The sequence below is a fragment of the Podarcis filfolensis genome, assembly GCF_964270895.1.
Source record: "Podarcis filfolensis genome assembly, chromosome: 10".
NCBI lineage: Eukaryota > Metazoa > Chordata > Lepidosauria > Squamata > Lacertidae > Podarcis > Podarcis filfolensis.
Genome location: NC_139612.1, coordinates 9,183,513 through 9,198,909, shown reverse-complemented (window position 1 = coordinate 9,198,909; position 15,397 = coordinate 9,183,513). Strand labels below are relative to the sequence as shown.

The window sequence follows — 15,397 nt, the reverse complement described above, 5'->3', positions numbered from 1 at the left end:
TATGTGTTTTTGTTGGAATGAGTTCACTGTGTGAACATGCATCTTCACTTTTGCATCTTCATATCACTATGCACTAGCATAAACACTGCAAATGCTCCGTGTAAGTCATGAGTGTGCCCTCAGATGCAGATAATAGAAGATAAATGGATTTAGTGTGAGGCATATTCACATTTCCCCTGAGAATGGTTGTTGCCTATAAAATAGGAATGAGGAACCTGTTCTCATCCAGACATCATTGGACTTGAACTCCCATAGCTCCAGCCAGCATAGTAAATGGTTAGGAATTATGGAATTGGAGACCAACAACAGTTAAGAGTGCCATGGGTTCCTCTACTATGCTCTAAAAACATGGTTGATATTCCTTTCCTTAACTACAATTTATCTCTCTCTTCTTAAATTCTTTATCTACCTTGACAAGACGCTCTGGATCATAGTTCTCAAACTTGTTTGGCTCTATAGCTGCATGTGAGGCCACAGAATCTGCATATTTGCCCGAAGAATGGCCACAGCACAGCTATTGACCATGTAAATCGATAAAAAGGAATCAACTGTGCTTTTTACGGCTAGAACAAAAATCATCCCCAATGGTGGCTGCCCTGGGGCATACAGGCAAAAATGTGGTGTGGGTATTCACTTTTGCTTGACTGAAAGTTGAGGAATGTAGGGAATTTGTAGTGCCAGTGCACACTGGAACCTTCTGATGCTGTCTTTTTGAAAATCTTATCCTAGACTTAAAAGGCTGGACTACCCTTGTGGTACTGGTAATCCTCAAGGAAATGCAGTGTACTCTGGAAGCTCTCAAAATCCACTTAACCCTATGCTTGGAAAAATAATTACAAGAAAATAGCACAAAATCTTTCATCTGTTTGCTTAGATTATATTACAGATATACTTCTATCCCCAAACACCTTGATTTCCTCCAAAAGGCAATTACATCCCAATGAAGAGGCTTCTTTTCCCCTCCCATTCTCATTTCTCCCACAATACTTTGAAGCTTTTCATTTGTTTAGATGTAATTTATACATGATGAAAGTTTCTCTGTCTTCAGGAGTCTTCTGTTTCAAATAGTCAGCTACACAGAGCTTTTATGAGCTATTTTTGAAATGGAAATACCCAGCAATTATAATTACCTGGGACAGACTGTACTTCCTGTGATGCAGGGAGGTGAGTGATAAGGAGACATAATATTTGTGGGTTTAAATCAGATCTGGAGCAACTTAATTTCATTTGGCCAAAAACGTACATTCACTTGCTTGAATACCTGCCTACAACAATCTCAGGCTATGAAGATGCTTGTGGTAAGGAAGAAACACAACATGTCATTGACTAGAGAATATAAAGTAGATTCCCAAGTGTCCCGTTCCCCCCATCTTGTATGTAGGAAGCATATGTCTTGGACATAAAGCAGCAAGAGAACAGATTTTATGTTCACATTTTGTAAAATCACTATCTAGTACTACAATCAGCATGTCAGCCCAAGAGTTAGGGTTTCCAGCAGTAATGTGGGCAGAACATTTTCCAGCTTCTAATTTTCCCATTGATTTCCCCCCTTTTCTTAACATTCATTTGTAACGATGGATGTCAATTGCAAATACCGTATTAGGCAAGCAAGACAGTTCAAACTTTTTTTTTTACTTTGTTTACTAAATGCAAGTAAAAGAAACATGCCAAATTAGTCACTGCCCAGGGAATCAAAAAAGTTTCTGTTGCAGTATGGAGCCTCTGTATCTGTTTTTCCACAAGTTCCTTAGCTGTTCCGCCTCCTTTTGTGAGAAAAAATTAAATCCCTACTTACTACAGCAGGGGGGCAGGGGTTAGATGCATTCTGTGCACTGGAGCTGTTTGTTGGTCACAAAAATTGCTATTTTGCATGCTGCTCTTGCAAACCTTTCCAAAGTGGATCAAACAGTGGGGTGGAAATTTTGGCTTGTGCTCAAAGAAAGGAAAGAAAACCCAACCGGCATCTGTACAGTGGTCATGTGAACTTGCTTGTGCCTGTGTAACAGTGTTTTTATTCAAGCACTGGAGTCATTAGAAGGCTTTCCTCTGTCTCTTTCTATAATCGTGAGAAGTAATGCCCTGGAGTCTTCAAGGCGGAGAGATTAATTTTGCCAGTTGCACAATGTACTACATTCAGGGGAATTGCAAAACACAATAATGCAAAAATTAATCATTCTTGTGGAGTGTATGATTAAGTTATATTTCAGTTACTGAGCTGGTCAGTAGCAAGCTTTCACCCACTTCTGCAAGTTAAAACACTTCTTTTCTTTACAGTTTCTATGTGTTTGATTAGCAGGTCAGGCAGAGCATTTGTTCATTGTGTCTGGGAATCTGGACTATGTTCTTCCTCCACTGTCAAAGGCACTATGCCTCTGAATACCAGTTGTGGGGACTGTGGGTGGGCAGAATGCTGTTGCTCCCAAGTCCAGCTTGCAGGCTTTCCACAGGCCACTGTGAGAACAAGATGCTTGTCTATAGGGGCCATTGACTTGATTCAGCAGACTCATCTTATGTTCTTAAGCATTCCCTTCTTTTCTGAAGATTGTTTTATGCTACACAACAGTAAAGTAAGACTAAAGTGTACTTATTTATATTTGTTTTTAACACACTCTAATTCCAAGGGCTTGAGATAGCAACACTATTTTAAAATACAGCCTTTAATTTTTAATATATATATCTATAGATAACAGTGGATTTACTATTGGGCATATCGCCCAATATGTGCAGGTGGTAAAGATTAACCAAATAGCACCCACAGACTGCACATCTGATATTTTAAGGAGACGGCAGGTTCCTTCCTGTGCAGATGAACCATCCAAAAACAGCACCTGTTTTGTCAGGATTAATTTTTAATTTATTAACCCTCATCCAATCCATCACTTTTCCCAAGCACTGGATCAGCATTTCTGCTTCACCTGAAATAGCTGGGAAATATAGGTAGAGCTGAGTGTCATTGGCATTTTGATGCCATCCAATTACATATCCTCTTATAATATCCTTCATTAACTTTATGTAAATGTTGAACATAAGTAACAAAATTGATCCATGTGGGACCCCATAACATAGATGCTACTGGGCTGAAATACAGTAGCACAATACCTCCTCTGGAACTGGCCCTCTAGGTAGGAGCAGAGCCACTGAAAAATGATGCCCTTGATCCCTCAACTCAAAGATCCTATGTGGGAGAATACCATGGTTAAGGTAAAAGGTAAAGGTACCCCTGCCCGTACGGGCAAGTCATGTCCGACTCTGGGGTTGCGCGCCCATCTCGCTTAAGAGGCCGGGGGCCAGCGCTGTCCGGAGACACTTCCGGGTCACGTGGCCAGTGTGATAAAGCTGCTCTGGCGAGCCGGCACCAGCGCAGCACATGGAAACGCCGTTTACCTTCCCGCTAGAAAGCAGTACCTATTTATCTACTTGCACTTTAGGGGTGCTTTCGAACTGCTAGGTGGGCAGGAGCTGGGACCGCAGACGGGAGCTCACCCCGCCACGGGGATTCGAATCGCCGGCCATGCGATCGGCAAGCCCCAGGCACTGAGGATTTACCCACAGCGCCATCCGCGTCCCGCGGGTTAGTTGGTATTAAATACCATGGTTAGTTGGTATTAAATCCTCAAGAGATATCCAACAAAATAAGCAGGGTTATATACCTTCATCTATCTCTCAATTTAGGCCATCCATCAGAGCCAGCAAGGAATTCCAAATGTGGGTCAGAATCCAGATTGAAATTGATCCAGATAATCCGTTTCATCCAGTAGTGCAGATTAGCCTTTTATGTGTTGAAAACATCAATTTGTGTACACACAGTTGGTTAATTTAATAGTTTGATGAGAGACGGTTTCTTGTTAGCGGGAGAGAAAACTGTTAAATTAATTGTACTATTGAGTACTTGGTTCATTTCTTGGTTTTGACATTACTGATTTACTGTTGACTGTTTTACCCAAGTCAAAGTGCCATAAATCACCTCTGGGGTTAACTTCATTCTGCCATGAGGTTTCTAAAAGTCAATTCCGACTTTCCTGCACTGTCACGGAGCACTGACCATTAGATTTGCAGATCTTCCATTCTGTCTCGGTTACTGATTACTGAGATGTCTCTGTTGGTGTTCATCTACAGAATTCAGCACTATTCCGTTGACCTGTTCAACCAGCCCCGGGTGCAATGCACACTCACCACTGAAAACCTTGAGTATTCCCCTCCCCATCTCGCACGCACACTCAGCCCACAAAACCCTCCTAAACGTACTCCTTTCCACCCTTGATTTCAGCCGAACTTCTTTGCACTGGAGATTCAACATTCTTGTTTGTTCTTTTTAATTAGGCTTTAAAATGGTCTGACAGGATTTCTGATGTTACAAAAGCATTTTAAAGTGCTGGCATTAAGGAAGCTTTGCAATTGAAAGTGATATGCCTAACATCAGTGTAATCACTAAATCCTCCTTTCCCCACCCACCCATGAACCCAGAAGTTCACCGTGTCACCTTCATCATATAGGTGATTCCACCACGGACTGGAGAAATAACTCCTGTTGGGGGTATGTCCATGGTTTTGCCCTTTGCTGAATAGTTTTGGGTGGTATTTTGAGAGTATGAAAATTTTTAGCCCTGAGGTCATAAGATGCTTCTTCATCTGATGAAAAAAGCAGCACCATTACAATAATACTGATAAAAACACCTAGACTACGTCTGAGGGCCAGTTCCCATATTCATGCTCATCAGCATCAAACTGGGGATACTAGTCAATTGCATAAATGCCAGTCTTCATACATTGTTTTGTTTGTTTCCAGTGGATGTGGAATACCTTTCCATTGCTTTGCAAAATCAAATAGTCACCCACACTTTAAAGAAGAAGAAAATAAATTAACTCTCCATATTGTTGCTAGGAGATAATAAGTTAACCATAGAAGAAACTTCCCAAAAATGAAAGGATTGGTAAAAAGGAAATTGAATGGCAAAGTCAAGAGGGTCAAATCACCCCAGATGCTTGGGAGCTGTTTAGAGAGACAACATTAGAAGTTTCTTCTGTATTTCCTCATTTATTCTTGACCATTGCGCTAATAATACTGGAATGATTAGTCACTTTTTAAAAGTCGAAGTAAACTTAGAACAACTTGCAGTGTAATACAAAACTTAAAACCAATGCAAAACAAAATAAAAATGGCTAACTTTCATTTACATAAAAGGTGGTCTAACGGATCCTGGAGTCCACAGTATCTAAATCCCTCCAAGTTAATTCCAAAAGCCTGGCTGAAAAGCACCGACTTTGCCTGGCTCCTAAACGCAGTCCGTGATGGTGCCATGCACGCCTCCCTGGGGAGAACATTTCACAACAGGGGGCTGCCACTGAAAAGGGCTGTTCTCATGTTGCCACCCTCCACAGCTCCCTTGGAGAGGGCACACAGATCATTGCCCCTTGGCAAGTGTGGCTATGTGCCTCCCTTTTTCCTGACCTCTAGGCATCTTTATTAGCAATATTACTGTATTTCCATTACTGGCTCTCCGGAAACCTGTTATATCATGAAAGTGGCAGAGTATTACACAGAATGCCCTCTGGCTCACTGAAATTACAGCTAAGGAGAAGCACCCAGAGGTACAGTACTGAGCTAGATGGACCAATGTCCTAACTCAGTATAAGGCAACTTCCTTTGTTCCTGTTTTCCAAGGTATGCAAAACCTGTGCCTTTGCCTTCCCAGGGGGAGTTTTATTTGAGTTGCACAAGTCTCTGAGTATTTTTTTCTCCCTTTAAGGCTGTGCATAAACTCTTCCCCTCCAAGTATAACTTTCTATTGTTATTCATAATGGGACTTCAGGGCTGTGTGCGCAAAATGGAGAAATATTAAAGGAAGGTATAGTGCAGGTCTTTTCTGATTTGAATTTGGTATAACTGCTTGTGATTAATTGCTCACAAATACAAGTATTATGAATTCTTGCCTTTAGGTTGCTTGATCAGCATGATGTTGAATCCCAACTGGCAGCCTAGTCACGCACTTCCCTTTGCAATAAGGCTTCTCATTAGCGCTGAACTAGCATGGTAACAAGATGCTAAATAATTAATCAAATTGCTACCATGCCAAAGAATCAATTCTGCTGAGTCTGGGGTTTTTTTTTTCCTTTTTGACTAAGGATGTTATTTCTATTTTTAGATTTAAAAATTTATTTATTTATCATAAATTACATATACATATGTAACTGGACATTCTAACATGATTGGATTTATAATATATATTTAAGGATTAAAACAAAATATTAGATTTATTACACCACCAGAGCTATCCTCCCATTCAGAAGCAAAAAATCCAACAGCAGATACTCAGAATGTTATCAGCAAAAAATAAGAAAATAAAAAGCATGTTCGCAAAGAGTATAAAGCAGATTTAATTGTATTAAAAGTAGATACATTTTTGTACGTGAAATTTTGGGCTTTAATTTCTCTGTTATGTATTTTTGAATACAAAATTACAAGGACACAGAGCACAGACAGGGAGATGTTCTCCCAGGTGATATAAAATCTCTATATGTGAATTTCTTGAATCACTTTGGGGGTTTTTTTAATTGATGCAAAACATTTGGCTCTCCCCACTGTTCTTGCCAGTTGCCTACTACGTACTCACTCTAGAGAGTGAAGGTAACTGAATGCATCTGCTGCTCCGAGTGGGCAGTGGGCAGTGAGCAACTGGCAAGAGCAGCTAAGACCACCACAAGCAGATGCATATATTCGCTCTCCTGGACAGTGGCTGCTCCTGTCTGCCAATTCCCTTTTTCTGGCAGACGGATTGAATGCTCGCCCCTGCTGCTCTCAGCTGGCATTTTTGATAGGCTGATAAATTATAATAGCTGCAACTATTGCCAGTTCCTCCTGATACTAAAAACTCACACTGTTGCTATCCTCAGCATAGTTAAGTCTCTGGTTGATAACATGGGAAACGGCCCTGTTATCTAATTATTATCATGTATAACTTCATATCATGCATTTCTTCCACCGTGAGCTCAAGATGGCGAATACAAGGTAACCTGGCAGTCTCCGCCACTCAGACCCTTGGTCCATTTAGCCCAGTATTGTTTACATTGACCAGAAGCAGGTCTCTAAGGTTTCAGACAGAAGTCTGTATCTGTCTTACCTGGAGATGCTAGGGATTGAAATTGGGACCTTCTACATTCAAAGCAGATGCTCTGCCAATGAGCTATGTTCTTTCCCCAGTATCAGTCATACTCAAAGTAGACCCACTGATATCACCAGCATTGGGTATCACCCATGGTGCTGAAAACAACTCTAATATTTATGTGTGTATCTTAAACATGTTTGTCCTGTGTTAAACCCTGAGAGTTAGCAGGGTATTGCTTCAAAGTAACTGACTTACTGGTTGCTCCTTATATCTCAATACTGTATAATGCAAACTGGGGATTTGCTAACATTCAGAGTTATTGACTGTAGCTCAAATCTGCATGTTACTGTTTGCGGATACTGAATTCAACTAACCACAGTCTGCTTTATCATTATTGTTTATGTCATGAAGTGGTGTTTTGTTTTTTGCACTCTTACGCAGTTCTGGACACACTACACATACTGGTAGGAGGTCACATTGAATTCAGTGCTCCCTTTTTTTGAGTAGGCAAGTGTAGGATGGCACCTTTAACTGAGTATCTGGAAGAGATAGCCCTCAGTTAGAACATTGCATGGCAAGGCCCCAAGCCCCACCCCATCAGCACAGCACGGCCAGAGGCTAAATTAACAAAGGGTATCATCATACTGAATTCCTGGCTTGAGGCAAACTAATTTTGTAGTTGTCAGGTGTATGGAGGTGTGTCTGCAAATAACTGAAACCTGGATTACAGTATATTCAACAAGGCTTAAATGGGTAAATTTATGCTTCTGGGCAAACTGTTATTCCCCTCTTCCTTTCTATTCAGATCCCCTACTTGTTTTTTAACTATTCATACTTTGCATTTTTATTTATCCAGGCTTGGTTGTAAGAACATTTAACGACCAATCAGATAAAAATGATGTACTTATTTCCATGAATAGTGCAAGAACCTATAAGTAAGTTCGTAAATAAATAAAGCCAGCTCTTAGGCTTGCTGTACAGCTTCTGTTGACATCATGGATTAAGGACACTGGACAGCCTTTTGTAAACAATGGAAATTAAGTATATAATCTTGAGAATGTGTTTGCATTTTCTGCTGATGGGGGAATTGCTTTTGTTGCTGTTAGCAGATGTGCCCTAAATAATTTGTAATCCCAAATACATTGTTTCTTTCCTCTTTAAATTATTTTTTAAAATCCAAATTAAAAAGAAAAGAGGGATCCCAAACTGTGTGTGTGTGTGTGAGAGAGAGAGAGAGAGAGAGAGAGAGAGACAGACAGACAGACAGACAGACAGACGGACAGACGGACAGACGGACAGAGACAGAGAAACTGTAGGGGAGGAGGAGGAAGAGGAGGAGAAAACAGCTATTCCATCTCCGCCTATAGTTTTTAAACCCTGGTTGTATTAAAAAGGGTAAACTATGCTTACTTTATTAGCATTATAAAAAATCAGGGAAGCTGTTCTGGTACATAAGCAGAAAAACAGTCGGGTAATGACTTTATTAGGACCAACCAAAAGGCACAAAAGCTTTTGAGTTCTCTTGAACTGTTCAACAGGCACAATGTTGCTAGTCACTGCAGTATCTTCTAGAAGTGAAATGCCTGAGTCTAGCATGGCTCCTCTGTGAAATGTGAGGGAGTAGTGAGAGCTCTCTTTCTGCTGGAACAATATGCATGGAATGCCACATTTATATCTTCCTGGCCTGTCTACCCAATTGCTGCTGTCACTCTTGTATTACCCCATTTTTGTTGTCTTACCCCAAAATTAGTTTATATTTATTGTGAGAAATGCAGAGCATCCAATTCTGACAATTGTCCTCCTTGATGAGACAAAGTGACATGAAGCATCATACCACACTTTCTCCAGTTCACACATTTAAATATTTGCACAGCGTAAGCATTAGCATCCCAGTCCTAAGCATTTTCACTGGCTTATCTGCGTATAGCACAAGAATAGCACCTCTGCAGCAGTGGCTTACCATCAAAGTGACACATAACCTTCCAAAACTTTTATTTGCAACCCTTACAATCTGATGGCAGTAGATTTTATTGTTTATAGCCAATTGCCATCACAATACAGTATGAGCACAAATCACACAAGACAATCTGATATAAACATGCTTATGTAGAAACAATTCCTTTTGCATTTTTGAATCAATGCAGCCTTTTTATTAATTTAAGTTAATTTATTGTTACATTTATATCCAACCTTTCTTCCAAAGAGTTCACAGTAGGGTATGTATTTCTCCTCCTCTCTGTTTGTTCTGACAACAACCTTGTTTGGTAGGTTAGGCTGAGAGATAGCTCAAAGAATTCTAACTCTGGTCTCCCAAATACTAGCCCAACATTCTAAAATAAGCACTACAACTGCACTAGCTTTTAGGTTTAATTGCTGTCACATTTTTCTAGACTTTGTCAAAATATTGGTGTGCAGAAAGCAAACACTATATTAATGTGTGTGAGGCAGAGCTGATTCACACATGGGCTCAACATACGATGGATGTGTGGCTCAGAAGCTCAGAACCTTATGCGTACCAGAGCATGTGTATGCAAAGTAGATCCTGCTTAAACGTTCAAGGAATTAAAAGGTCCCATGAGAGGCATAGCCATGTGGACCTCAGTTCAGGTCATGCTAAAAGTTCTGTGTGTTTTGGGGGAAGAGAAGAAGCCTATGTCTTGCAACTGTGTCCCACTTACCTGCCAGGTACACATGTAAACCACCCCAAAGAGCAAAGATGATCTTATTTCTTACTATTCATATGGAGATAACAAGTATGAGAAGAGGTGTTTTTACAGGAGTGTGAATTCACAGGTTCTGTCTGGGTTGTTGTTAATCTGAGTCAATAGTCCTGCCCTATACAATGGAAGAAACCCATTACTCTGTGGGCCTTTCACAGTTCACTCTGCATCTCTAGCAAACTCAGTACTCTTCCACCCCCTCCATCCCATTCACAGGATTGTTTACAAGATCACTTGGCTTTTTTATGAAGAAGAGAAGGGTCAAGAGCCCTCAAGATAACTAGGCATTGTTCAGTCATTCAGATTTCTTCAGAATCACATTCACATTTTGAAGGTGTAAACAAATTAGAAGTTCAGTCAAGTCCAGGAGTTGGTGTCCCAGGATAAATGACTGCATAAACAGACCTTGAGCAAATAAGGTCTGACACTTTTTGTCTTAGGTAAAGGGGTGTATGACATAAAGGGGCTATAATGAAATACTAAGAAATAACAATAGTTATTTCTTAGTATTTCATTATAGCCCCTTTATGTCATACATCCCTTTACCTAAGACAAATATCACTCCAGCCCACCATGAATTCCTATGCTTCGCCTCCTGTGTTGCTAACATCTTAAATTTGCAGTCTTGATTTCAGATGTGAGTGAAAGTGAAAGAGGGTCTTTTAAATATGAAGGCAACCACTGTTTCAAACAGGAACAGAGGACAAACAATAGAATGAGCAAAGAGGTCTGTTGACTTGCCAGGAGACATTCTTGACCTTGGTGAAATGTTCAGGGATCACCCAAGTAGTTATTAAAAACTTACATTCAAGAATGTGCTATTATTTAATAACTCCAGGGCTATTTTTTTCTACCCATAAGAATGGCAGTGATTTAAAGATTACAGACCATATAAACAGCTGCCTGTTCTCTTGTTTACTTGATTCTGTAGTGTTTCTGCAAGTACATATGTGCATGTCAATGCCCTGTTTGTTTGTTGTCAATTGCCCTTTCATCGGCCCTGTAAGATGTCACTCCAGATAGAAGTCAGGGCTTTATTGGTAGATACTCTCTTCCAGTTTCAATAGGGTAAGACCATACTTAGCCATTTATTTAGGTTTGTGCTGTTCTCAACAGTTCAAACATGCAAAAGCACTGTAGCCTTAGAGACTTCATTGTGATTACTAGGTAACAGGCTCTGATCAGACAGCAAGATATGGTGCTATCCTTGTAGTGTGGGTGGAAATGCTTTTGATGTTAGTGTATTTTTAATGACATTTTAATAGTCCTTTTGACTGTTTAATTCCACCACCACAATCATGCAATAGAAGCTCTTTCCTCTGCAACAGTGTCAATTACTTTCATAAGAATGAAACATCTGGCCTGGTGTAATGGGAGAGCATGGAGGGGTCTTCTGTCAGAGGTGCAAGAGCAGACCATGGCACTTAACAGCTAATTCACAAGGCTAGGGTGGGCAACTTTGTTTTATGGAATTAGACATAAATACATAGCCTATTTCAGATGATAGTCTATTCCGCTGAAGTTCATCAATCACTACTTGAAATGCTTTTGAACTACTAAAGGTTTTGGAGGCATATTATTATCTCCTCACACTGGATGGATTTTTTATTGTGTTGTGTTTCTTTAGGAGAGTACTGCGAAGTGAACGCTCGCTCTGGGCGCTGCGCTCCGGGAGTGTGCAAGAATGGTGGGAGGTGTGTCGATCTGCTCATAGGAGGCTTCAAATGCGAATGCCCTGCTGGCGAATATGAGAGACCTTACTGTGAGATGACCACAAGGAGCTTTCCCCCAGAGTCATTTGTCACTTTCAAAGGATTAAGGCAGCGCTTCCATTTCACTGTTTCTCTCATGTAAGTTTGCTTCTTTTCTAGTGAAAATTTCTAGTCACTGACCTGGTTCACACACGAAGCCAAACCATGCCAAAGAGCTGAAGACATATCTAATGAAGTTCACCACTTGATTTCAATTTGTGTTTTTAAAATAACCCACCTGCCCACAAGCTGTCTTGCAAGTTAACCAAAAATTTCTAGTACCTAAATTGCATGAAGGCTGCAGGTTATGTATGCCCTATATCACAGCTGAAAAAGCAGATGCAATAAAAACAGCTAAATTAAAAGTAGAGGCAGCTTAGAATCATCTACTTATTCATCAAAAGCTGTTTCTTTTTTCTTAAGCGTCTTGTCACATTTTCTGCATTACTTGTCAGCTGTGTGCCACCTACTATAAGGCTGAGGAGCTTCTCTTTCTCTCTCCTTTCCTTCCTTCCACCAACCAGTCACTGTTTTAAAGAAATAGTTTCTTGGACACATCCCAGTAATATGTCCTTGATGAGGGTGGGTGGTTGCATGACAAATAGGGCAGAACAGCTAGGCAGGTCTTTGATGCAGGCTGCAGTCCTAAGGTCAGATTCTTAGAAGTTCCACCCACAACAATGGGGCTTCCTTCTGAGTAGACATTTAGGATTGGGCTTCCAATAAGCACGAAAGTGATAGTGGCCTGGTACGACCCACCATTTTTTGTAACCTCGCACATCTGCTCCAAGCACTATAAGAATAAGTCAGCAGTGTCCTAATTTGGCCTGCTAAGCCATTTTTCCCAAACCACAGTTACCTTCTCCGTACCTGATGCCATAATGGGACATTGGATGTGATGCAGATAAAAACACAACTGCAGAAGAAATAATATGGAGCCTTAAAGTGCACTCCTGTTCATTCATTGACAAGCAAGGCTGGCTGTAACTGCTGATCGGCTGATTGGCACTTATAGCAGGCCCCACAAGAATTGACTGGGTCATCAACAGAGAAAAATATAATGCAGCAGGAAAGGGTGGGAACAAAAACATCATGGAAGAAGGGTGGGGATTCAACTTTTAAATGTATATTGGATTTGATGTTAACTTGTTAAAAATTGGTGAAACTCAGTAAAAAATTAATTGGCAAAGTAAATCTAAATTAGTCATGTCCATTAACTTCAATGAGTCTACTCTGATTAGAACTAGCACTAAATGCCACCCAATGTATTATAATTAGGAAAATGTTGTGGTGATGTCATAGGTTCTCTTCGTAGATACAGTTTCAGACATTTTGCTAGTATATGGTACATTACAAAGGAAATAGGTTCCATTTTACAGCTAGGAATATACTAAGTGTCCATTCTTTAGAATCATAGAATCATAGAGTTGGAAGAGACCACAAGGGCCATCGAGTCCAACCCCCTGCCAAGCAGGAAACACCATCAGAGCACTCCTGACATATGGTTGTCAAGCCTCTGCTTAAAGACCTCCAAAGAAGGAGACTCCACCACACTCCTTGGCAGCAAATTCCACTGTCGAACAGCTCTTACTGTCAGGAAGTTCTTCCTAATGTTTAGGTGGAATCTTCTTTCTTGTAGTTTGGATCCATTGCTCCGTGTCCGCTTCTCTGGAGCAGCAGAAAACAACCTTTCTCCCTCCTCTATGTGACATCCTTTTATATATATGAACATGGCTATCATATCACCCCTTAACCTCCTCTTCTCCAGGCTAAACATGCCCAGCTCCCTTAGCCGTTTCTCATAAGGCATCGTTTCCAGGCCTTTGACCATTTTGGTTGCCCTCCTCTGGACACGTTCCGGTTTGTCAGTGTCCTTCTTGAACTGTGGTGCCCAGAACTGGACACAGTACTCCAGGTGAGGTCTGACCAGAGCAGAATACAGTGGCACTATTACTTCCCTTGATCTAGATGCTATACTCCTATTGATGCAGCCCAGATACTCCTATTGATGCAGCCCAGATACTCCTATTGATGCAGCCCTTTGTTAACACAGTGGCTGGAAATTCTTAAGAGGTTTGTTTACGGAGCAACTTTGCTGTAGATAATTCTTCCCGTGTGCTTCCTGACCTGTTTTAGGTTTGCAACCAGGGAAAGGAATGCTCTGCTTCTCTACAATGGGCGTTTTAATGAAAAACATGATTTTATTGCACTTGAAATAATTGAAGAACAGATCCAGCTGACGTTCTCTGCAGGTAAGACATTTCTGTCTTTTTCGCTTGCTAAAGCCAGCAGTAGCTCCTTATTGAATGTGTGCATGTGTCAGTGAAACTGGACGGTAACTCAGTAGCGTGAGAGAGTCACCCAGTTGTATCCAGATTTTTTAAAAAAGCACATAGCAGCAATTCTACGTGGCTATGCTTGGTGATAGACTAAAGCAGGGGTTCCTAAGCTGTGGTCTGTGGGTCCACAACCTCCATTTAGGGGGTTCACGCCATGTCTTTCTTTGAAGATGGAAGTGGTAAATATTAAATATTCACATTGTTTTTAACTGTATTTTGAGTGCTTCATTTATTACTAACACTGTATTTTGTTGCATTACAGTTTGGATTCTATGCAATTCAAATCGCAATACAGTAAGATGCAATACATAATAAATGAAAGAAGCAGTAAAAATACATTTGAACTTTTTACAGCATCTAGCACAGCACATTACAGGTGGAAAATCATTAAGTAGTCCACCAACAGACACACACACACCCCTAGTCCATGAGTGGGGAGGAGTTGGGGGATACTGTGTTAGAGTGAGAAGTATGATTTTGATCCCATGAACCATTAAGAAGAAAGGCAGTAGGTGTAGAAGATGATAGATAGATAGATGATAGATAGATAGATAGATAGATAGATAGATAGATAGAGATAAAAATATATAGATATAGATATAAATGATAGGTCAAAACCTGTGGTTTTCAAACAAATTAGTGCATGGGTATTTCTAAAATGTCCGCAGTTGTTCTGTTCACTGGAACAAATACTGGATTTACAGTCACAAAGCAAATGGATTTTAGACTATTAGGAGATCTGCTCAAAAGGGAAATAAATAAGATTATAAGCCTATGCATGCTTACTCAGAAATTCCAATTTTGTACAACTTAATGCTCTTTAAAGTGTGTATCGCACTATACAATTGCATAAAGTACATGATGGGTTTTATAAAACAGAATGAGAAGTTTTCATTGTCAACTATACGCTACATTAAAGGATTCATTGCTACAATAGTGAGCTGTGAGTGCCTAATTTTATAAGGTACTGCGTGTTCCCAAATTGCTTTAGCAGTCAATGGGACCATTCATGTACTTAAACTGAAGCACATGCCCCCAATATTTTGTACCAGACCATTCACACAGTGGCTGAAAATAGAAAGTGCAGCAAAAAAGTAGGCCTATTTTCGGCTTAAGTGAATTAAAACGCCTAGTAGGGCAACACTGTTCATGTGTAGCAGAAGCAAGTTCCACTGTGCTCTGTTCCTCAGGCTGCAATCCTATTCACACTTTTTTGTGAGTAAGCCCCATGGAACACAATGGGACTTGCTCCCAAACTAACAGGCATCAGGCACCTTAATTAAATGAACTAAAGAAGGGAATTCAAAAAACTGCCAGAAATACTGAAAACTGCTGGATTGGTTCTTGACGTGCATAAGGCAAAAATGTAGTCTTTTGGAACTCTGATTCTGATATCACTGAAGAAGCTATTTTTGGGGTTTAAACATTTTGAGATGGTTGACATATGGCTTAAAATTACTCCAGAGGAAACTTAACATGCCAGGT

At 40.4% G+C, this 15,397-nt stretch overlaps 1 protein-coding gene across 3 annotated transcripts in view; it reads left to right on the top strand.

The window, feature by feature from the left end:
* CELSR1 (cadherin EGF LAG seven-pass G-type receptor 1) overlaps nucleotides 1-15,397 on the top strand; it is a 151,893-nt gene that overhangs the window by 63,181 nt on the left and 73,315 nt on the right. For all 3 annotated transcript variants that reach the window (XM_083574842.1, XM_083574841.1, XM_083574840.1), the window contains exons 3-4: nucleotides 11,450-11,672; nucleotides 13,710-13,825. In XM_083574842.1, coding sequence (XP_083430968.1) covers nucleotides 11,450-11,672; nucleotides 13,710-13,825 — 339 coding nt within the window. The remainder of the gene's footprint in view (nucleotides 1-11,449; nucleotides 11,673-13,709; nucleotides 13,826-15,397) is intronic.